This window comes from Rhipicephalus sanguineus, chromosome 1, assembly GCF_013339695.2.
Source record: "Rhipicephalus sanguineus isolate Rsan-2018 chromosome 1, BIME_Rsan_1.4, whole genome shotgun sequence".
NCBI lineage: Eukaryota > Metazoa > Arthropoda > Arachnida > Ixodida > Ixodidae > Rhipicephalus > Rhipicephalus sanguineus.
In genome coordinates, this window is record NC_051176.1 from 63451393 (window position 1) to 63474008 (window position 22616).

Consider the following 22616-nt stretch of genomic DNA (forward strand, 5'->3'; position numbering starts at 1 on the left):
CTTATTTACTTGAAAAAATTTATTACTACAGAGTTCCATAGTCACTCAATAGCTTTTGTGGTCACAAAACTGCCGCCTCAGTTTAATATAGAGCGAGCGGCGGCCGCTAGAGGCGCCACAGTAAAAGAAAGGCCACCCAGCGGAGCGACCGCCGTAGGCGACGCTTGTATTTTTTTTTCTGGTACGTCTTGGGCCGAAAGCCCCGCTCTGAATTTGAAATAATTTACAAAAAATAAGCAATCTCAAATTCAGCTGATGGCTCTGTATGCTGATTATGATATCTGGGGTTTAACGTCCCAAAACCGCGATATGATTATGAGAGACGCCGTAGTGGAGGGCTCCGGAAATTTCGACCACCTGGAGTTCTTTAGCGTGCACCTAAATCTAAGTACATGGGCCTCAAACATTTTTGCCTCCATCGAAAATGCAGCCGCGGCGGCCGGATTTGATCCCGCGACCTTCGGGTCAGCAGTCAAGCGCCATAACCACTAGACCACCAGGGTGGGGCTGGCGGCTCAGTATGCCAGCTTAGACCTTTGTTACTGCTAAATGTGTCTTTAGTTGGCCCAACAGGCCTCAAATAAAAAAAAAACTTTGGCGTTACTGTGATGCGCTGTACAGAGAATGTACAGGTCGTGCACTGTAATTTCCCGAACTTCCGATTGCTTGCGTGTCGTTCCAGCAGTGGTGGCTGACTAATTTTATGTAACAGAAAATGTTCTAGGACGTGAGCTTGCATTTGCCGGTAATCTATTTGGAACAGATACATCGGCAGATTGTAGCCGTCAATGAAACGTTTGCTTGATGAGAACTGTTGTCGTTTTCAGGCCTCGAAAGCTTTGCTAGTTTTCGTGCTAATCAGTCCAATTGTGTGACACATTTTTTTAACGCAAGTTTTGTTGTCAATATCCCTGATGAAAATCGCATAGATTAATATGTCCCCCTGACTCTGCATTGCGCTTCTTAATCTCTCTCTCTCACGAGCAGGGTGATGAGGATTGACGCACGTTTACATTCAGTGCTGTATTTTCTTGGCGAACCAGGATGCTTAATAGGATTGTAATCGCAATCTTTCTTTGTAGGAAATGAAGCCGTGCAAATGCTTGATACATAACAGATAATTTTGCCTTCCCTCCGCACTGGAGGTAGTCGTAGAGCACCTCAAAGACATCTAAGGAGTATGACACAGAAATCTTGCATCTTGTCTATTTGTAGTGTTGTTGTACAATAAGTAGCTAATGGCTCGTTTATCAAGGCTGGAAACCCCCCTTGCACACGGTGGCTCTCGAGGTCGATTTCAGTGGGTTTCAGTGGTGTTCAAACTGTCCCATATGCACGGCCATCCGATTTGTCTAAGTAGGGCTGGCAAGCCGTGGAAACACCTGAGAAAATGACCGTTAGGCCTGGAGGTGGTGGCTTTGCCTCTACGGCCACGATATGGCGTCACCATTTATCATGAAATCGTCCACATGGATGATGTCTGATGAATCGGAGTGCCTCGCACACACACGCACCATGCTTTGAATCGATGCTGAAGTTGTCCGTTTCTTGCCACATTATGGCTCACTTCCAGTTCTTGAACTGCCCACGGACACTTGGCGTGCAAAATAACGATGTCTTTTCAGTAGTGCCCTTGTAGCCGAAACAGCACCTCGGTACACAGCACCTAAACGACATTGTCACACGAACGTGCCACTTCTATTGTACAATACCTGAACTTGGCCTTTATCCAAAAAGCAGTCGCAGACACAGAGTGTATGTGCAAACTTTCAGCTCGCGCCGGCCGCAACTGCGGTCTCGGCGGAATCAACCCGGAGAAGGGTGGCCCCTAAGCGACGGTGGCACTGTGGCATGGCAGCTTTCCGCGCCATATCAAGCTCCCCCATAGCGTGATGGCGAAGTTTCGTGACCAGAAAAGGTATTGAAGGACTATGAGAGCGCTAAAGAAACATTACTACCAGGATGACAAGTGCGAAATGGCATTTTCAGAATGTAGTGAGCAGTCGAGTGTGTCTTTAAATAGTATAATAAATTACGGCGGCCTTGGGGCACATATTGTGAAAGCTTTTATTATAAGCAGCATTTATGTCACTGCTACGCAATTCATCAGAAGAAATAACACAGATAAGAAACAGCAAGTTCAAGGCGACGTTAATGTTGCGATTGCATGAAATATGAAAGGCTGTGTAGAGCTGTAACGCAGTAACCTTTGTGACGATATATCACGAACCTGTGAATAAATTAACAGCCAGAAATTTTGAGGGGACGGCACTACTCATTTAACAAAACATAGCTGATGCATAGCTTGTAAAAAAGGTAGGCCCCACCTGTCATCTTTTTTGCGAACAAAGAAGGAGAGATGTTCAAAATAAGAACAGCCGTGTTTTCTCCTTTTATGTCAGATTGTATAGCGGCACAATCATTGCCACTATATGGCCTGGGAAAACGCTTTGCCAAGCACTTGCGTATTGTAACTGAGGCTATGTGACTGATGCACATTATAACCGATGTAAGTGCCATCAGCATAACTTGGAAGTATGAACAGAAACTAACTAATAAGGAAAGTACATGGTTGGTGATTGCTTAAATCTCTTATTAGCAGCCTTTAAAGCATGCAAGCAAATAATGCAGGCGTCTGGTTTTTAGTGGACCTGGCATAGTCCCAGCATGTCGCTTCCAGTCAGTCAGTCAGTCAGTCAACAAACTTTATTAAGGTCCAAAGGAACTACAAACTCGTAGTTGCGGGCCGCGCTCACGTTGGGACCGGAAGACCATGGTCCTCCGCCCGTTCGCGGGACCTTTGGACAGCCCTTAGTTGTACCTGGGGATCGCCGCTTTTGAGGGCTTCCTCCCAGTCCTCTTGTTTATTAAAGACTATTCAGCATACCGCAAGGTCTGTCCGACCTTGTTATTGTGTGAAGTAATTCCGAGTCGTGCATTACTTGCAGTGAGCACAATTTCTAGTCCTTGTGTCAGAAATGTTTATTTTTCGAGCCTTTTGTGATGCATTCACTTGCAATTTCAAACTAACATTTTCATGCAGGCCACTTTATATCTGAACTTTCTCAAAGGAAGTGTTTTCTTGTGGCCCAAAATGTGGTTGTAGTTGACATTTAGAATTTTAAACGATATTATTGGCTGTGTTCAGGTGAATGACTAGAGCTAACAGGTATCTAAAACATATCCAGCATTTTTTCTTATAACCAATAATATCCTCTTTCTCTTTCTGCAGATTGTGTTCGGCTTTTGTTTCAATCAGCGCTGTCCCCTCAGACTCTCAGGTAGGAACCGATTAATGAAGAAAGGAGCCACATCTGAGATTTCTTGAGCAGGGCAAAAAAAAAAAAAATTAAGCAGCCATATGACAAATTTTTAATTTCAACGTTGCTGTAAATTTCTCAAAGTCAATACGGAAGCTGCATCTGGGACACAGCTAAGAGTCTAGCTGTTTTTGACCACAGTGCTTAATGTGGCAAATTTGTTGAGCGATCTTATGAAATCATTTGCCTTGCTTCTTCCTTGTTCAAGCTTGTTGAGATTTTGGTTACTAGCATGTATGTAGTAGTATTGATTTTGTTTGTGTGTGTCTCTGGCATGTATAAGTTAGTTTTGTTTGTTTCAATCATAAGCACTGTGCACTCTTCAGCACACATGGACAGTTCAGCTGACACTGCTATGACTAGTGGTAACTGTTGTGGCACTTCAAGCACCTAGTAGTGTAACCTGAAAGGAGAGACGCAGGGTAATATCATAGTCTGTACATTTTGGCACAGTTTTAAATCTCTCGAACTTTTTAAACAACCCATCTTTAAGATTTTCAAAAGTAATCGTGTGCACAACTGAGTGCGTACTTACAAGATCACACATTGCCCATTTACCAAGTGGGACATGTGTATCTTGCTGCTCGTGCAATAGCTTTTGTAGTGCCTCGAATCTTTTTGTATGTAACGTTATTAAGGTGTGTTTGAAGCTGTATTCGCCACTAAAACGCAATCAGAGGTACCTATGTATGTCTGCTGCAACAGTTGCACTTCGTACAAAAAGCTGTGACGTCCACTTGGATCAAGAATGCAACAGATGTGATTTGAAATTATGCCTGAAAATAAGTACTGCTGTAAGTAACCCTGGAACTGCCTAGTACTGCTTGTTTCATGCACACTGCTCCAGCGCACATTGGTGTTAAATTTCCATTGAGTGTTTAGTGCACATACGTATGTAGATTTCCTACATGTTCAGTGCAGAAAAATGTGCTGCAGTGAAACACCATTGCGAGACCTATCACGATGTTAAAAAAAAAAAAAGCAATAGTACTACTGAACAGCAAAAACAAAATATTTATATTATTGGTTTGAAAAATTAATGCAATAAAATACCAGCAGTTTGCATTTTTGTACAAACAATAATTGTGTGATAGTGCATAAAAAATTATTGATAGTATAATATATCGTATAAAATTGGTTGTCCAGTAATTGGTTTACAAAATAAAAACAAACTGCACGGTTGTACACAATTGCTAGCTTTTTCACTTTTGTGGCTTTGACATAGTTGCTTATTGCTGAACCATTAATCCATGTTCATAAGCAGTTATTGTTTTGGTGGTATACCGGTGGTGTGCTGAAGTAACTGTCTACAGATGTAATGAAAAATGATAGTGGGATTTTTTTATGTTCTCTAGAAATCTGTTAGTCTTTCTGTTCTTCTGAAGCAAGCACTTGAATTCCGGACGGTGATTTGAGCTTATGGGCACATTTGTGTGGGTCACCAGCGTAATTCTATTGATTCATGCAGGAACTTTCAAGCTGTAACTGTTGCTAGATTTGTGATGATGTTACTAGAAGTTTTGATGTGGATATGGAAGGCCTGGCTGGAGCTGTGTTCATTTGGATGCATGGTGCTTTCAGCAAGGCATATTAGGTACTGCTGTGGCTGTTGAAGATGGCCAGGCCATACCCACTGTTGCCCCTAAAAAGCGACTACGCTCTCTTGATGCTCTAAGAGGGTAAGTCATATGGCGATGCCGGAAGCAGAATCTTACTTCTTCTTGATAACTGCTCTTCATAAATGGCTTGAAATGTTTAGCACACAGCAAAGGTCACTCTTAGTTTAGGGCACTCATTGTTATCTAATGAACAGGAAGTAGTATGGAGTACATACATGTATGTGTAAGGTACCAAGTTTTCAACAAAGCTGGTGTCATTGGTTGCCTTGTCTTGGGCTTCATTAAAGAATGTGACATGTACAGCATGTTTGTGCAGCATACAAATTGGTTTTGTGACAAAGCAATTTTGTACTGTCAGCACCATAGGTTGGCAAAATAAATGGAGCTTAATCAGACACACTCAAGAAATGTTTTTCACTTAGATATCTTTTTCACTCTGCCTCAGATTAGAAGACAATTAGCCTTCTGAAAGTACGAAAAGCAACATTCATTCAATGAAGAAAGCAGAATGTGTGTACTCATAAGTGCAACAAATGAATCCCAGTGTCCAGTATACTGGACATGGTTCTCATGTGAAAACGATTGTACTTACAGTCTCCTTAAAGGAGTCCTGACACAAAAGTTTTCGCCCCGCGTTTTTTTGCTGCAATGTGTTGCTGGGGGCCTGTTAGTCATAACACGGCACATCGTTTGCTGCAGCGCGCGACAGATAATTAATTACAAGGTCCTCATTACCGACAAAGCCTCAGTTTCGGTTTGACAGAGCTCCAAAAACGACAAGCTGCCGCGTGCAACTATCACCACCTAGCGAGTGAAACGCTCGGTCACGTGAGCACACAGAACAGTGACGCATGTCCGCGCGGTCTGTCGTCGCCGGGCTCATCGTCGTCTGATGGCGACGATTTTCTTGCGGCGAGGATGGAAGGAATTTTCGACGTGGCGAATCACTTCAGGTTTGACCCGCTGGCGAGGAGCGATTCGTCGGGAAGCGCGTCAAAACAGAAATGGCGGCTACGACGTCATCATAACTTGTACCGGCTGCAACGTTTACGTAGGGGAAGTAGGGGGTCACCTCGGGTCACCTCCGAGGGTGTCAATGCAATAGGTGCGGCCTATAATGCTGGATCGCGCTCGCGAACTTCGAAATTCGTATAAAATACCTTCCAAGCTTTATTCGCTGTCGATATTTTGCAGATGGTACACGCACGTACACGGGAATCGATCCAGCAGGCTATCTCGGCCGCGAAATTTTGTGTCAGTACCCCTTTAATTTTTTTGCATGCTTTTCAATAGCCTCTTACCGGAAAAAAAAAAAACACTAAAAAATTTTGTCCTACCCTACAAAAAATTCAGGGACAGAAAGGGATATGACTCAATATTGTAATTTTGTAATTTAAAGATTGTATTTTATTAGGTTCCAAATAATCACTCTTACTTCTGAAACGTCTTTGCGCTGTTCTCATATTTTGTTGCCAGTTTCGTACACTTTCGATGCCATAGTCGCATGATACCACAATCAAAATTACCTCGCTTTTTCTTGTGTGCGTAGGCTCTCACTGGTGCTGATGGTGTTTGTCAACTACGGTGGCGGCAAGTACTGGTTCTTCCACCACAGTCCTTGGAATGGTATCACCCTCGCCGACCTGGTCTTTCCATGGTCAGGACTAATTCTAACATTTAATCTTCACAATGAACAGCTATCTTTGCCTCGCTTGTTGCCAACCTCATCCATTTTCTGTTCCTCGAAACCTCTTTCCTGTCACACTCACGATGGACTGGGTGTTGTGAGGTGCCTTATTGAGTGCAGGCACACTAAGAAGACACCTCCGGGAATGTAAACAGGGTGTGCAGCATGGTCTTTATTGTATCCAATCATGATGCACAAGGCAGTCATAAACAAAGTGAACGAGGTTAAGAAGTACTGCCAGCGTACATCTCTACAGTTTTTTATTGCCATGACAATTGTCTGCTACAGTAACATCCTGAAACTGTTTATTTATTGTTTATTTATTTGTTTGTCGTGCTCTCAAACTCCAGATCTATAGTGTGCAGAGGGGAGTGGAATAGAAACACTTATCTGAATCAAACACAACAAGCTATAGGGCATGTCTTCGTGTTGGCATTAATGTCTTTTGTGCTGTTTCAAGATGTTTTCTTAAGCCTACTGGCCCAACTTTTTTGGCCTGTTATGCTACCATGTCTTACAGTGTAAGCTGTTATGGACTCATAACGAAATATGTGCCGCAGCTGAGACAAGGAAGAAAAAACGAGAGAAGACAGGATAGGGCACCAGACTTTCAACTAGTTTATTTTCCGCTCATCACCCAAATATATATATTTCCAGATATGTGCACAAAGAGAGGGTGCAGCACAAGCAAACTATAGCATAGCACAATAAAAAAAACTATTGCACAGCGCTATCTAAAAATGAGCATTCACTCTTGTACAAAGAGATCGAAGGCACACTTATGCATCCATCCCCCTTCTTTCTTCTGTATGTGATACGCCTCAAGTACTTCACGTGGGTGATGTGCAGCAAATAAACTAGTTGAAAGTCGGGCACCCTATAGTGTCTTCTCTCGTTTTTTCTTCCTTGTCTCAGTTGCGCCACAAATATTCCATTAAGCTATGCACCAACTCGCCCAACATTACACTCTGCTAATGTTGTGAGCTCTGTTACTTGGGAGGCGGCCCTTTCGGTTCTCTCGCCTGAGGCATCAGCAGCGCTTGCCCGCAGTTGTGGCATGCCGCTACAGGGCGCTCCATGTCTTGCTCTGAGCCGGGCCATTGAAATAAAGATCTAGGCTTTGCCTTCATGATGGACATGCCTTGGTGTGCTTCATGTAGTAGCCCTAGCAACTTCCCTCACGCAGCTCTTGGCACTACCAAGCGATGGCCCCCAATGAAGCAATTTTTCCGTAACAGACAGCTCATGCTGTTTTTTACAGAAATCTGCCATTTATTTAGTTTCCATGTCAACACTGTGTGGCCAACCGTCCCGTATGTACTTGCGTACCAGAGAAAGTACCTCATCAGCGACGGCGAGTGGCTGGAGTTCCGGCAGGGCAGGCTCATCCCGCTGGTCCAGCGTCAGGACGACTTGGGCCTCCTCTTCCTGGTCCGCTTACTCCTGTAATGGTTGAGAATGGCGGCTCAGGGCATCGGCATTGCACATGAATTTACCAGGCTGATGTTGCAACCAATATTAGTAGGCCCCAAGTCTGATGGCCCATCGCTGAATGCGGGCAGCGGCCATAGTAGGCGTTTGACAATCCACTCTTAGAAGACCCAACAATGGCTGATGATCTGTTATAAGTGTGAACTGTCTGCCCAGAAGATAATCTCGGAATTGCGTGACGCCATAAATAAAAGCCAACGCCTCGCGTTTGATCTACGAATAATTCTTTTCTACGGCAGTTTGCGTCCGAGATCGAAATCCGAGGGGCAGGTACTGTCCTTCAATTCGGGGGAATAGGCACCGGGCGCGGGACAAGTTTTGACTGGTGACGCCTCTTTCGGTGGAAGCGCGGAAGTAATGGCATGTGGGGGCCGGAAAGGAGCAGGCGCTTGCTGCGGGGCGCGGTGCTGGATGTTGGCTGCGCTTCATTGTGCTCTCGTCGCTTGTGTCCTGCGCTGCCGAAATGCATCAGAGAACCAAGCCCGAGCAGATAGGCTGCGCTGTAGGCTGCACAAACAGCTATGCAAACAAGGATAAAGCTGGGGAGTACATCCAGTTCCATCGGTTCCCGTCTGCAATCGCCGTCGCCGACGGCCTTGTTCGCGCACTGGCCGCCAATGACGGCCCTCGTTGCATCAAGCTACGTGAAATACACAGACGGAAGATAGCTGTTGAAATAAAGATCGGCGAAGCATCAAAAAAAAGAGGAAAGCAAAACGGGAACAGGAGTGTGCAAGAAGTACAACGGAGGAACAACATGTGCAATTGGCCAAGCATCGCGTAAAGAAAGCCGAAAATGGAATAGGAGACGTAGGGTACCCTTTTTAAATGTTGGGAGACAATGTTTACGTGTAGACAGAATAACAAATTATTAAATATTTGGCACATCCCACGCCTTGTGGGAATCGGTTTCACGCGAAGCAGTCAGCGAGTAGTTCTATGCTGCAGTTTTTTTTTTTTTTTTTGTAGCCAAGCATTACGAGGTGGACCGACGTGTTTTTGTAAGTGCAGTAGTTGTGTACACATCGTGGTCTTACCACGCACGTCGACTACACTGGCGTTCAAAGGGTAACTTATGGTCTGACGTAACATGATCAGCACCCACGTTACAGCACATACGTCAGTATTATCGCAGTGAAGTGCACTTTGCGGTGTGATGATGTGATCATACGTAACTTTCGCTAGCGTTTTCTTCAGGGGTCGAGAAACGCTTGAATATAGCTTGCCGAATCATATAGTAACACAAATGTAACGTGTATTACACTGCTATAAAAGCAGATCAAACACTGGAACCACAGACGTTAACCAGACATGACGTCTGTATCATAGGAGTACATATGTAGTGTTTATAGCTTTGTCATAAAATTAGATAGCCAGCACCAAAACCACAACTGACGTTGCACCGACATTACGCCTGCATAGGGTGTTTTTCCAAAACAGGTTCTAGACCTGGCGTGGCTCTGTGGTAGAATACCTGACTGCCACGCAGAACCATTGGGTTCGATTCCTGGTGGGATCCAAATTTTTATTCTCTGCATTCGTCGGGTCAACGCTGACGGTGTCGGTTTTTCTTAAAACGCTCTTGCATTTAAATTACTAATATCAGTTCTCGCCGTTCCTGGGTAGATATAAACTGTCAATCACCTGTGCCGCATACCCGTACACTGCGGTCCGTGGTAAACGTGTATGTGCCACACGTGTATGGAGGAAAGGGTTTGACGACGTACGCGGCAGGACTTTCACGTTATTTATTTCATGACCAGACAGTCATATTCGTCAAATGCTCTTACCCTCCCATGCCAATTTTGGTCTACACCAAGGTAAGGAGGCAATCACGAGAGCACCCAGGCGTAGGCGGCTAGATAGACAGATACGTAGATAGAAACGCTCAAAGTGCCTAGGGTTCGCTAAGAAATGCTTCGCATTTAAGAATTAGAAATGGTGCTATACTTACATCTAGCTCCACATCGTAGCATATCGCGTTAAGCTTCGTCTGCGGGGCGCACTTGCAACGCTATTTGCACTCGTTGTCGCCTTTATAATCCGTGATGTCGTGCACGTGGCCTGCTTCGTGCAAGCGGCGACCCTTCTATTGGCCGCGAGACCGAGTGGAGTCGCCGCCTGGCGGCTACTGGCTGAAGCGCGTCTAGTGTGGATTGCTCCATGCGTCATCTGCTAGCCGCGTTGTGTTTGCATGTGCGCGTACGTCATGCAGGGCCCCAAAAGGCGGTTTGTTCCGTTGCGTTGCTGCAACTTTAACCGCTCGTACATATGCCTAACACGATGTAAAGAAGCATTTGGCCTTGATCGGCTGTATATGTACTGTAATAAGATCAGTGAGTGCAATTGTCGAGAGTGCTGTGTGCGGTCGTCGTACCGTCCGTTCACGAGAATCATATCAGTGTAGGTGCCGCTCTGTGGTTCAAGCGCATTGCAAAGTGCACTCGACGTTGTCCTAAAGATGAGAAGTATTAAATCTCATGTGAATATAGCCTTTTAGCGGTTCGGTGGTTAAAAAAAGAAAGGCTCTCATGCACTTGCGCGTTGTGGTTAGGTGTATAACTTCGGGACTGTCGTTTATAGGTTACGCAACGAGCTTTAGTTGTGTACGGTCCTGGTCCCACTGCAGCGAAATATTTCCGTCAAGTCACGTTTGACACTTCGGTACTTAAATTGTCCCCTAAACAGAACAGAAAATGGTATGACATGGAAATTGCAAAACTGAGTTGCCTTGCGCAATTATAACTTGTGGCGAAAAGACACCCGTGTACTTGTGAGGTAGCTTATGCCTGTCAAATTTGCGCTTTGGCAAGTTCAGCGTCGGAAGTGCGTCAAGCCTCAATCTCTTCCGCGAAAACCCTTAAAAAAAGACAGCGAGCGAGAAAAATATATTCATCAAGATCAGCAGTGGCGATAAACTCGCTCGCGCATTTTCATCGCTTACATGGCGAGTGAGGGCTCATAAAACGATACCCTTTACTATGCACCAGATCATGCATACACACTTGCCGCGTTTCGGTGCACGTACTTGCCCTGCGGAACACTGAGAACTGTTCTCGCAGCCGTGTAAACACAATAGAACATGCGCAAACTACAAAAGGGCTCGGGGACTCTCGTTTAAACAGATTCATAGCCGAGCGTGAACAAACTTTGCATTCACAGCGCAGACGGTACATGAATGACAAAGAATAAATTGCATGAATTAATTTTCTTCTTTCTCGATTGATTCTCGCTTAATTTTCCTGCGGAAGTGTACGAAAATCAAAGCACAGGGAAGCTTCCCCGAGCGTTCGCTTACTGCGACCGTCTTCGCGCTCGTAGTGCACAGCAGCAACAAGCATACAAATGCACACATTAACGAAGTTATCGCTGACTATTCACCATTCTTTCTCGTCTGCGAACGCTTGAATGCACCGTCGTCGAAGTGCTTGCTGCACACCATCGCGTACTTGGAAGGCGTCCTGCCGTTACGAAGCCTAACGAGCCACAGTCGGCGACGTTCCGCGTCGCTGGGATAGAAATGGAAGCCTATCCCTCGCTCTGTGCAGTATGTGCGGCATTGTGGCACCAAAAAATAACCTCACCATCGATAACGAAGAGTTTTCTGCGGGTACGGAACACAAAATCACGATGTGAAAACAGAAGCCCCGTGCACTTCTCACACACCACACGAAACCAGTATCCACACTAGCGGGGTGACGGTGCTGCCACCTATAGGTCGATCTCGCTGCGAATAGAGCAGACTCACGAAAACGCGTACACCAGCTGGTGAAGCCTTTGAAACTGTAGCGCAAAATAACTGGCAGCGCCATGGGTGCACTTGCGCTGTCAGGACTCGCCCTCCCGCCAAGCGCCCTCCAGACAACATGTGAGGAACAGCAAGTTCGGCAGTTAAAATGCAAAGATGCCTATTTTACATTGTGTTGCCAATCGGCCCTGCCTCATTTGCAGTCCCGAAAGGGAGGAGGCATCGTGCCCCCTCTGGTCCGCCTCCGAACGAAAACAAACGCCTAAAAACACAGCACCACGCAAAGAAGCTGACTCGTTTGATGTTCTGACGGCACTCAACGGTGTGGACATGAGATGGACACGTGACATTCTTTCTAGATGACTTGGCGGCCATTAAACGCGTCCACGACCGCAAACGACTGCGCGGGAGTCTCCCTGAAGCCCGACGATGGGCACCGTTGTCTGAACACATGTCCGACAGTCGAACGCTTCGTGCATTGTGCAAAAGAACACTGTTGCTGCCGCTTTTCTTTGCCTCTGGGCGACAAGCGCAAGAGCATACAGCTTCGAATTGTTCAAAAAAAAAAGAAAGAAAGAAACCCCGCCGCGCTGCTCTTCGAATACGGGCCGAAAGTAGCAGAGCCTGCTCCGCGTCGTCGGCTTCATATGCCAGTGCTGTCCCTGCCGCCGCTTGGGGGCGCTTTTCGGGAGAGGCGCAGCTGGCGCCTTACGGCGGCCGCCCGGTGCCTATAGGGCCGCCCCTCCACCATAGGGTGATGCATAACACTCCGAAAATAGCTCTCTTGCGGGGTTGAAGTGAGTTAGCACAGGCGTGGAACACAAAGCAGCTTTTGCTATCCAGAATGCATTGTTTTCGCGCTCTTCCCAAGACCATTTCAATTTCTTTTCCAGGAGAAGGTATAAAAAACTTGGGAGCATGGACTGATTAGGCAAGAATTTGTTATTTCGAGGGCCCCGGAGACTCCTATGCCTTCATGAACTGTACTCCTTCTCTGTTTAAAGGGGCTCGGGACTAGTGACAAAAGCTTGTTTGTCAAGCTGCTGAACATTGCTTCAGTTTTCTTCAAAGTAATTTTAAGACTTACTTTCAAGGTTTGCCGTTGCCAATTAGACATTTATCAAATGCTGTAATTACATGTATTGTCTTTGTTGAAATGAGCTTCATTCACCGCAGCTGTAAGACATTAAGGGACACGAAAGAGAAAAGTGATTTTTCTCTCATCAGTGAATTACTCTTTCACAATACCAAAAACACTACGCTTGCTGCGAGAAGGCACTTGGTAAGCGAGAAAACGCGCAAAAAGAAAGTGCAGGTGGCAACACCACCTTGAAGCTCCCGCACCAGTCGCCATGATGTCATAGATTTTGACGATGTCTACTGGGGCCTACGTAGTTCCTAGTTGGTAAACATGAAGTACATTGTCTTCTGAGGGAGCCAGAGACTTAACATACCAAGTTTCAGGAAATTTCATTGAGGCAACGTGGCCAAAATATGAATAAACACTTTGAAATCCATGACGTCACTATCGGAGATTTCAGTGGGGTATTTAAAAGTGAAACTTCTGACATAGAGTTTTTCATCTGGTAATAAAGCTATGCTGGTGAAATTAATTACACTAGAGTGTCCGGGGTACAATTTATCAATCTAAACTAATTTATTGTTTCACTTTAGTGTCCCTTTAAGGGGGGAAAAAAAGAATGTTTCACTAGTGCCCTCACTCAGATGAACATTCCTAAAGCAGGTTTTCTGTGTTTGCATTTTTGTGAGTGCATTAGGTTTTTCTCTTTTGATTTTGCAATTTTTCTTTTCAGTAAAGCAATAATGGGGAGCAGTAAATGAGAGAGTAATAAATGACTACCAGGAGGGTGATGCATTCACATTTAAGCATCTTGCAACTGAAGTCTTCTTATCCTTAATGCAGGTTCGTGTGGATCATGGGCGTCTCACTTGCTATGACCATACGGTCACTCCTTCGCAAGTCTGTCACCAGAGGTCGTATATTCCTGCAAATTGTGAAGCGCTCCCTCATCCTTTTTGGGCTTGGCATAATGACCAACACTCTTTCTCGTGACGGTGAGTTGTAGCAGCTGTCGGAACCTTTCTTTCCATCCCTGTAACGCTGGTAGAACTTTAACACCAGCTTCTGAACATTGCATTAGTTCTACAGGTTTCTACAGGCTGATTTCTTTTCCCACTTATGTGACAAGCAAGGTGATGCACTCTTGTTATTGCAACCACACTCTTTACATGGCCGCATCTATTGCCTGCTTTTGTCTTGTTCTTTGTGACATGTGCCTAACAGCTGATATTTGACGGAGCACTGTATTGTATAGCTGACTGCAGATGTATTAACCCAGATGCATTGAATTCTCTCTTTTGGTTACTTGCAACAGCCCCTTATTCTAGGCCGAAGTATAGCACTGTATGAAACCTGTGAAAAGTTCTCGTTCACCACTGTACTTGATGCATTGAACTCTTTGCTATGCACTTGCAAGTGCACTTGTCCTAACTAGGACACAATCACTTCTACCTTCATAGGTAATACTCATTGCCAACGAAACAGCACTGTTTCGGGAAATGCTGTCAAACAACACACTGAATGTAAAGGGCAGTGCTACTGCATGCCGGGGAGGGAAAATGAGCAAGGTGTGCATGTCACTTGGGTCGTTCATCATGAGCAAAGCAAATCGGATATCTCCGTCTTGCTTCAAGAATGCAAAAGGCCTCTTTGTTCAATATTGCGTTCCACACATTAAGCAAACACTCAAAATTTGACAGAGTAGCTGTGGGCATGGGATGCCGGACTGAAGATCTCTGCACCACCAGGGGTGCGTTTTGTATGCATTCCGACAGTTGTCATTGCTGCACGCAATTGGTCAAAGCTCATGAACGGGGGACGTACCGTAACATCATGAAGGGGGACGTACCGTAACATCATGAACGGGGGACGTACCGTTGACCAGTTGCATGCGTTGAGGATGAATGTTCTATTACAGAACGCGTAGAACATTGCACCCGAGGTTTGCCTTCCGGAGGACCAAGGATTTCTGCAAATGGCATTTTAGGGTTCTGTGAGTGGCCATAATTATTCTGATGCTAACTCAGATTTGGATGTAGCAATCTCACCATGTGCCACGTTCACACTTTGGAGAAAGATTGTGGCAGCACTGGCAAGCCTGTGGTATGTTGCAGGCTTCGCGTCCGGGCCTTCAGGTGTCACTACCGTCAAAACGACGACAGCGCACCACCGGCAGCGGTAATCGAAACACCATCGAAGCCTTTTTTTCACCGGTTTTATGTGTTACACTTCAGCTCAGTACCCATGAAAAACCGTTTATCATTTACCGTAAAATTCTGAGCAAGCGCCCCCTCTATGGTGGAAGATAAGATTCGGAGGGGGGGGCCCTTGCTTGGTCGCGGACCAAAATTCAAGATGGCGGCGAAAGGGCCAAGAAAAATGCACACCTGTGCTTCTTATGAAATGCTTTATTAAATACGCATGCATTTACTGTTTTTAACGAACGGAAGGGAATTTTTATGTGAATTTGTGAATTTCTATGTGCTATATTAAGGGGGGAAAGACGTTCCTCAAATGTTCCGACAATTTGTGACAACTCAAAATGCAACCCTGACACACCACACTGTAAAAGTACTAAGAAATTGTGCACATATCTAAATACTCTAAGAACTTGGGTTCCTAGGAACAGCTGCTGCAGGATTCTGTAGTGGAAAACAGGTTGAAAAAAATGGGGGGGAGGGAGGGTTCCGATTCTTTCCCATGCCTCGCCATGCATGGCTGGTAGAGTCGATGCTGAGTGATTAGACCTTTAAGGCCCCCTGGCAGAGGTAGCACACTCCTTTGGCCCTGGCTTCACGTAGACTGCACCCCTGGGTTGACCCACCAGGGGAAATTGGCAGTCACTTTTTTTTGTCTCTCTCTCTCTACATCTTTGTCTTTCTCTTTAAATCTTTCCTGTGCTCTCCTCTTCCTTTTACTTCCAACACTAATGGCGGCAAGGGTTAACCTTGTGTATGTGCCCTCTCTTGGGTACATTATATTGTATCGCGGAACTAGGACACGCTGACACTCCGTTCGATGCAACTAAAGAGTGTGCAGCCACTTGCTGCTGCTGCTCTTTATTCACTTACGCGATGTCATAAAACACAATCAAGGTTGCCAACATAAAACTACAAACGTGCCATACATGGCTGAACATGCAAACACAACACCCCTTAGATGGAATATTATTAGCAATCTGCTAATGCTAACACAGTCTCTCAAATTCTGCGAAACCTTGCGAACTCGATGTGAACGACGCAAGCAAGGTTGCACGATGGTGGACGGTGGCTCACTTGACGCCATGACCAGTTCCTGAACTCCCTCGGTCAACACGGGTTGATGTGCGGATGCATCGCCAGGACACCGAACTTCTGCGGGTAGCTGTTCTACCACTTCTTCGGTTTCGGAATTTCTGTGGCTGTGTCCATTGGTTGCGGGGAACTCTGCAGGCTTGCTTTCTAGTTGCCGTTCTGCCACCGCCGGTTCCGATGTCGTGGTAGCCACACCACTCCAACGCTGGAGCTGGTCCACATGGCGGCGAAGCACTTGGCCTTCAGTAACACGACCTCATATGACACTGGCCCTGTGGCTCTCGAGATAACTGCTGCATTCCATGGCAGACCCTGACTGTAGCTATGAGTGAAGATGTGATCTTCTGGCTAGAATGTCTGCGGGATGGGCACAGGTTCTGTCTGCCGGGACGATCTGTCTGGAGCCCTGTCCGGATGCAGCCGGTCCAGCATAGTTGACAACTGACGGCCCATTAACAGTTTGGCCGGAGAATGACCTGTGGCCGTGTGTGGGCTTATGTGCTACTGCAGCAGGAAGTCGGCCAGTCTCCTTTCCCAGTTTCCGTGGATGATTCGAGACAGGGCTTCTTTCGTCATACGCACCATTCTCTCAGCCTGTCCATTCGTGGAGGGGTGGAAAGGTGTCGATGTAACCTTACGGATCAGATTTGCATTAAGAAAATTCTTGAATTGAAGGGACGTGAACTGCGCCCCGTTATCTGAGGCAACCGTGTCCGGCAGTCTGTGTGTTGCAAACAGCCTTCATAAGATGCCAACCACGGTGAGTGACGTCGTCGATGACACCCTAATGACCTCGAGCCATTTTGAACACAAATCAATCACCGCCAGAAAGGTCTGACCTTGAAACGGCCCGGCAAAATCGATATGCAGCCGGGACCATGACGCCCGAGTGGTCTCCCAATGGCGGACTGGTCCTTGGGGCATCTCCAGCCAAGTCTCCTGGCACACCTTACAGCTGCGCACCCATTCTTCTATGGCAGCATCTATTCCAGGCCACCACACGTAGCTCCGAGCTAATGCCTTCGTCCTGACGATTCCCGGGTGTCCTGCGTGCAAAGTTTCAAGTTCATAGAAATGCAACTTTTCGGGCACCACTACCCTATCGCCTCACAACAAACGACCCTTGTGAATTGAGAGCTCATGTTGCCGTGAAATGAATGGTGCGAATTTGGCGCTCACATGGTCCCTTGGCCAGCCCTTCCACACCCCGTTCAGCACACAGGAAAGGATGTGATCTTTCGCAGCACAAGTGGCTATATCCGCAGCATGGAGCGGAGGCTCCAGAATAATGCTACTGTTTATGAAGCGTATAAGTGGGGCACGCGCATGGCCACTGCGCTCTTCGTGGGGCTATCTCCAGATAGCCGCGTGTGTAGCTCCCACAACACAAAAATGCCCACTGCGGCAATGCGCTTTCAGTAACAAACCACTTAAGATACTGCTGGCTTACTTGATGTCTCGAGCCTGTAAGCATGACGATAGAACATTAGCACGCATTGGAAGAAATCTGGATGCTTGCACGCTTAATGCTGACCTAAAACAGCCAGAAAACTCTTCGTGATGCTGGTGTCTGTAATGAATGCATGGCAGTAGCACACAATAACAAAATGGGTGTGCTTTCATCCGTGCTCTTTAGCCAGCTCTTGCTAGTGGGAGTTTGGAAATAGTTCCATTGCAGTTACACTACAACACACTTTTTTTAAATGGATTGTTCTTAAATCTGACATTGTCGTTTCTGTTGTTGCGACTGGTATGTGCAGTGGACCTAAATGCACTGCGCATTCCCGGTGTACTCCAGCGCCTGGCTTTCTCCTATTTGGTGGCTGCCACGGTGCATCTTCTGTTTGCCAAGCCACATGAGGGACAGCTGGTGAGTGTATGTTGTCGAGTTGTTGTGCGGCATGGACTATAATTGTGACCTACCTAGCTCATTGTGGAAGTAATGGTGTCCTCTGGAACAGAGCCCTGCATTTCTTTAACTGTCTCGTCATTTGTCAATCAGTGCCAGGGCTTTTGCACTGGGCTGAGAAAGTCTTGAAACATTCAGCAGGAGATGAATTGCATATTCTTGGTTTCATTGAAATTTTAGTGCATTATGGAATTCACCAACACTGGTTGACTATGACTGAATGTTCTCAGGAAGTGTGACCATACAGGAGGACAGTGCTTTTGTCAAAGGCTGTTGGTGTATCATGTGATAAGCACATGTGATAAGGCAGCTAGGTGCAGCAGTTACATGACTAAATGATGAAATAGGTGGCAGCCCAGAACTTGTGTGCACGTTAATCACTTAGTGTGTGGGATACTTCTCATAGTCTTGTGCTTCATAATTGAGGGAACACTTTCTGTTTGTGGATCTTTTGCTGGTTGGGGAGAACAGTGCATATTAATGCGAATGTTTCCAATGGTCCTTGTGCAGTGCAGTGGCACATGTGTTACGAACAAAAAGCACGCAAGCTGCAGCACTTTTACACTTCTAAAAATGAAATGATCGTGTTTTATTTGTCAAATCAAAGATCTCATTATGATACATGCCATAGTGGAAAACTTTGAATAAATTTCACTTGTGAGAGATGAAAGGGAGTGAAGAGTGCACGTGTAATGGGTGCAGGTCTTGGAGGCTGTGTGTAGTTGCCGGGAGAGGAAATAGATAGCGCGAGTGTCAAGTGAACAATGAGAGGGCGCGCGTGTGCGCGAGGGAAAATGGGAGGAGAGAGACAGAGAGGGCGCAAGGAGTCAGACATGTGGCGCGGGTGAATAAAGGGTTGTGTGGTGAATGTGGTTGCCGATCGTCTAGTGTGACACACTATATGAAATCCCTCGGCATGCAGCCAATGCATCGTACACTATTATTTTCACCCCATGGAATGCGGCCGCCGTGGCCAGTATCGAACACTTGGCGCTAGGAGTGTTGCGAATATTCGAGTTCGAATCGAATAATGCCTAATCAAATAATTTGATTCAACTTTGAATTCATAGTACAGTAGAATCTCGATGATACGAATCCCGCGGGGTCACGAAAAATATTCGTATTAGCCGAAATTCGTATCACCGAAACACATGTAAAACTAGCTAAATTAACAGTCAGAGGCAAACTCATTTTTAGGAACACAAAAAAAAAACATTTATTTCTTGCAGAAAAAATCTCTAATGTCTTTCTGCTTCTTTTTTTTTGCGAAGTCACTCAGCAGACTTCTTTGAAATCCGTAAAAACGCGTGCACATGTCGTCGCTGATTTCATCAGCGGCCATAGCACGCCTCAGGACGTCGAGCGCGTGCAGCGTTTCAGCCGCCGGTGGTGGTCCTTCACCATCGCCCTCGTCTATGTTGTCGCAATCATCGCTGGAATCGGCAACCTCGCATGTGGCCTCCTCAACAATATCCTCCACCGTGCGCGCACCACAAGTGGCGAGGTTGTCATCCGCCGTGCAGAAGTCTTCAGCTGTACACCCAGCATCAAGCAGTTCCCAACCCTCAATTGGCTCTTCCTGCTCTGAGGGCACCTCTTCGGAACTCCTGAAGAAGCCGCATTTCGCAAAGCAGTTTGCTATGGTAGTCGGCGTTACTCGGTCCCAAGCCATAGCGATAAAATGGATGGCGTCCAGGAGGCTTATTCGCAGGTCGCCTTCGTGTTTTCTGTCAATATTGGCAAGTAGGCGGCGCACAAAAAGGCCCTTGAAATGATGCTTGAGGTTTTTTATTATTCCAGCGTCAAGCGGTTGCAGGTGCGTCGTCGTGTTCGCGGGCAAAAAGATCAGTTTGACGTTTTGGAGCGTTACTTGCCTCGGGTGGGCGGCGCACTGGTCAAGAATCAAAACAATCTTCCGATTCTTGCAGGCCATCCTTCTGTCAAGGAGCGACAGAAATTCTTCAAACAGGGCCGCCGTCATCCACGCCTTTTTGTTTGCGCGATAGACGCACGGCAAATGGCTCTCGCGCTTGAAACACCGAGGCTTTTGGGATTTGCCAATTACCGTCAGCTTAAGTTTCTCCGACCCGTCGGCGTTACAGCACAAAAGCACCGTAATTCGCTCTTTGCTTTTCTTGCCTCCTTGGCACGCTTCGCCTTTTAAGCAAAGGCTCTTCTCAGGCTGAAGGTTAAAAAACAGGCCAGCCTCGTCTGCGTTAAAACATCACGAGGCTCATACCCAGAGATGAGTGACTGCAGCTTCGCGAGCCAGTCGCTAACAACGGTCTCGTCAGCCTTCTTCGCTTCCCCACAGACGCTTTTGTAAACGAGACCGTGTCTCGTCTTGAAACGGTGCAGCCACCCACCTGAGGCCTGAAATCCGTCGATGCGCAGAGCAAGTGCGATCTCGTCGGCTTTCTCACGCAACACTTTGCCATCGATGTTCACACCAGCTGCAGTAACCTCCTTAAACCAGGTCAGAAGAGCTTCTTCAAGCTTCACGTGTTGGGCTGTCTTCGCTTGCCTCGCGTTGACGTTGAATGAAAGCACATTCTTCATTATTGAGTCCCGCTGTCCAACAATTGTGCTTAATGTCGACGTTGCGAGGCCTAGCTCCTTAGCCAACTCCGTGCGTTTTCTTTTGGGATCCTCATCGACCTTTCGAAGAATGTCCAGTTTCTCCTTAAAGGAGAGGGCTTTCCGCTTGCGAGACATAGCTTGCTGCCACTCGGCAAAAAAGGCACAATCACAACAAAGCAAGAACGCGGGCTCGAGCACAGCAACGACAACCACTCCGTCCGACGGCACGCATAGAAGAAAGAAGCTCCCGCGGGCCGTGCCTCTCCCTCTCCGGCGTCTCCGCCTGCCGGCCTGCCTCCGCACCAAGAAAAACAAACAAATGATGATGATGATGATGATGATTTGTGGCTTTGCCCTTTGTAGCGGGTGGACACATATGGTGTGTTCTAGCCTGGGTATGAAGAAAAAAAAGGAAAGAAAAAGAACGACAAAAAAAAAAAGAAAAGAAAAAAGAAAGAAAAAAAAGAAAAAAAAAGAAGAACGAAGGCACGAAAGAGTTCACTTCTGGCACCACTTCCACCACTGTTGGAGCCTTGTCTTTGTGGTGGTAACGGCTTTTGCATTCCTGTCCGTCAGGGCCAGTGCCTGAGGGAGAGTAGTGGCCTCCGGCGGGCGGGGTGAGAGTTTTTGGCATTGCAGTACCAAGTGCTCCACTGTCTCTTGTTCTGCTCCACACGCTCTACATAAAGTTGAATCGATGTTCGGGTCAAAGCGGCTGCGATATGCCAGCGTGCGAAGCGCTCCCGCGCGCGCCTCGAACAGTAGCCCACTTCCACCACTGTTATCGTACAAAGATTCCGGGGCAATGGCCTCTTTGTATGTTCGGTACAGCTGGAGTGTACTCTTTTGCTGCAGCGACATTTGCCATTGTGCGCTCTCCTCTTCGCGTATCCGTTTCCGAACTGCCGCGGTAAACTTGCGCTCCGTGTTCTCGAGTGTTGAGCAGTCCAACATTCCGTACTTGCGTCGGAGAAAGTAGACTCTATTCAACCACTGCGTTCTGAGCCCCACGAAGTGCAGGTAGCGGAACATGCGACGGGCCCACCGGTGATCATTCATGAAGCGTAGGCGTCCTTCATAAGCGATCTTGCTTGTGGCTTCCCTTGCCTCGAACGTTGACCAGCCTACGTCCCCCTGAATGGCCTCCACTGCGACCCTTCCATGGCAGCCTAGTGCCAAACGGCCCACCTCCCTTTGGCCTCGCTCCAGCCACTCACGGGTCCTGCTTGTCAGGCATATAATGGCATTCGCAAAGGTCAGGCATGGGACATGGACCGACTTCCACAGCTCTCGCACCAATACATATTTGTTGCAACCCCAGAGGCTTCTCCGGCGCAGAATGCAGCTCGCGCGCTGGGAGGTCTGTCGCAACCGATCCTCGTGCCTCAAGAACTGGCCTTCCCCCATGCCGATGGTCACACCCAGATACCGGTATTCTGTTGAGAAAGGCAGTTTGTCTCCATTCGGAAGTTCCAACGGGAGGTTTGTATCCACTTCTCCGGCAAATTGGACAACAGCCGACTTCTGAGGGTTGAACCGAAGGCCTAAGCCTGCCAAATGGTGAGCTGATATTGTCACTAACTGCTGGAGCTGATGTCGGTCTTCCGCAAGGAGAACAATATCATCTGCAAACACCAGCCCCGGTAGTGTCCATACTTCGGGCTGTCCTTCTGACAGGAATTTCATCTTGAACCCAATGTTTGATTGGATGAGGGCACTTTCTAAGCCTGATGCATACAGCATGTATAGCAGGGGCGAGAGTGGGCACCCCTGCCTGAGTCCTCTGCTGACCTTTACTGGCTCAGAGGACGTATCTGCCAAGCGTGCTACCACCGAGCTATCGGCATAGAGGCGACGTAGGAGGTCTGTCCATTCTTGTGGCATGCCC

General features: G+C 46.9%; 1 protein-coding gene across 1 annotated transcript in view; it reads left to right on the forward strand.

Annotated features, from left to right (window-relative positions):
• Positions 1–22616, forward strand: part of LOC119392259 (heparan-alpha-glucosaminide N-acetyltransferase) — a gene marked incomplete in the record, with an annotated part of 52646 nt that overhangs the window by 17686 nt on the left and 12344 nt on the right. The window contains 5 exon segments of the mRNA XM_037659674.2: positions 3233–3281; positions 4902–4999; positions 6489–6596; positions 13790–13941; positions 18000–18109. Of these exon segments, the coding sequence (XP_037515602.1) occupies positions 3233–3281; positions 4902–4999; positions 6489–6596; positions 13790–13941; positions 18000–18109 (517 nt within the window).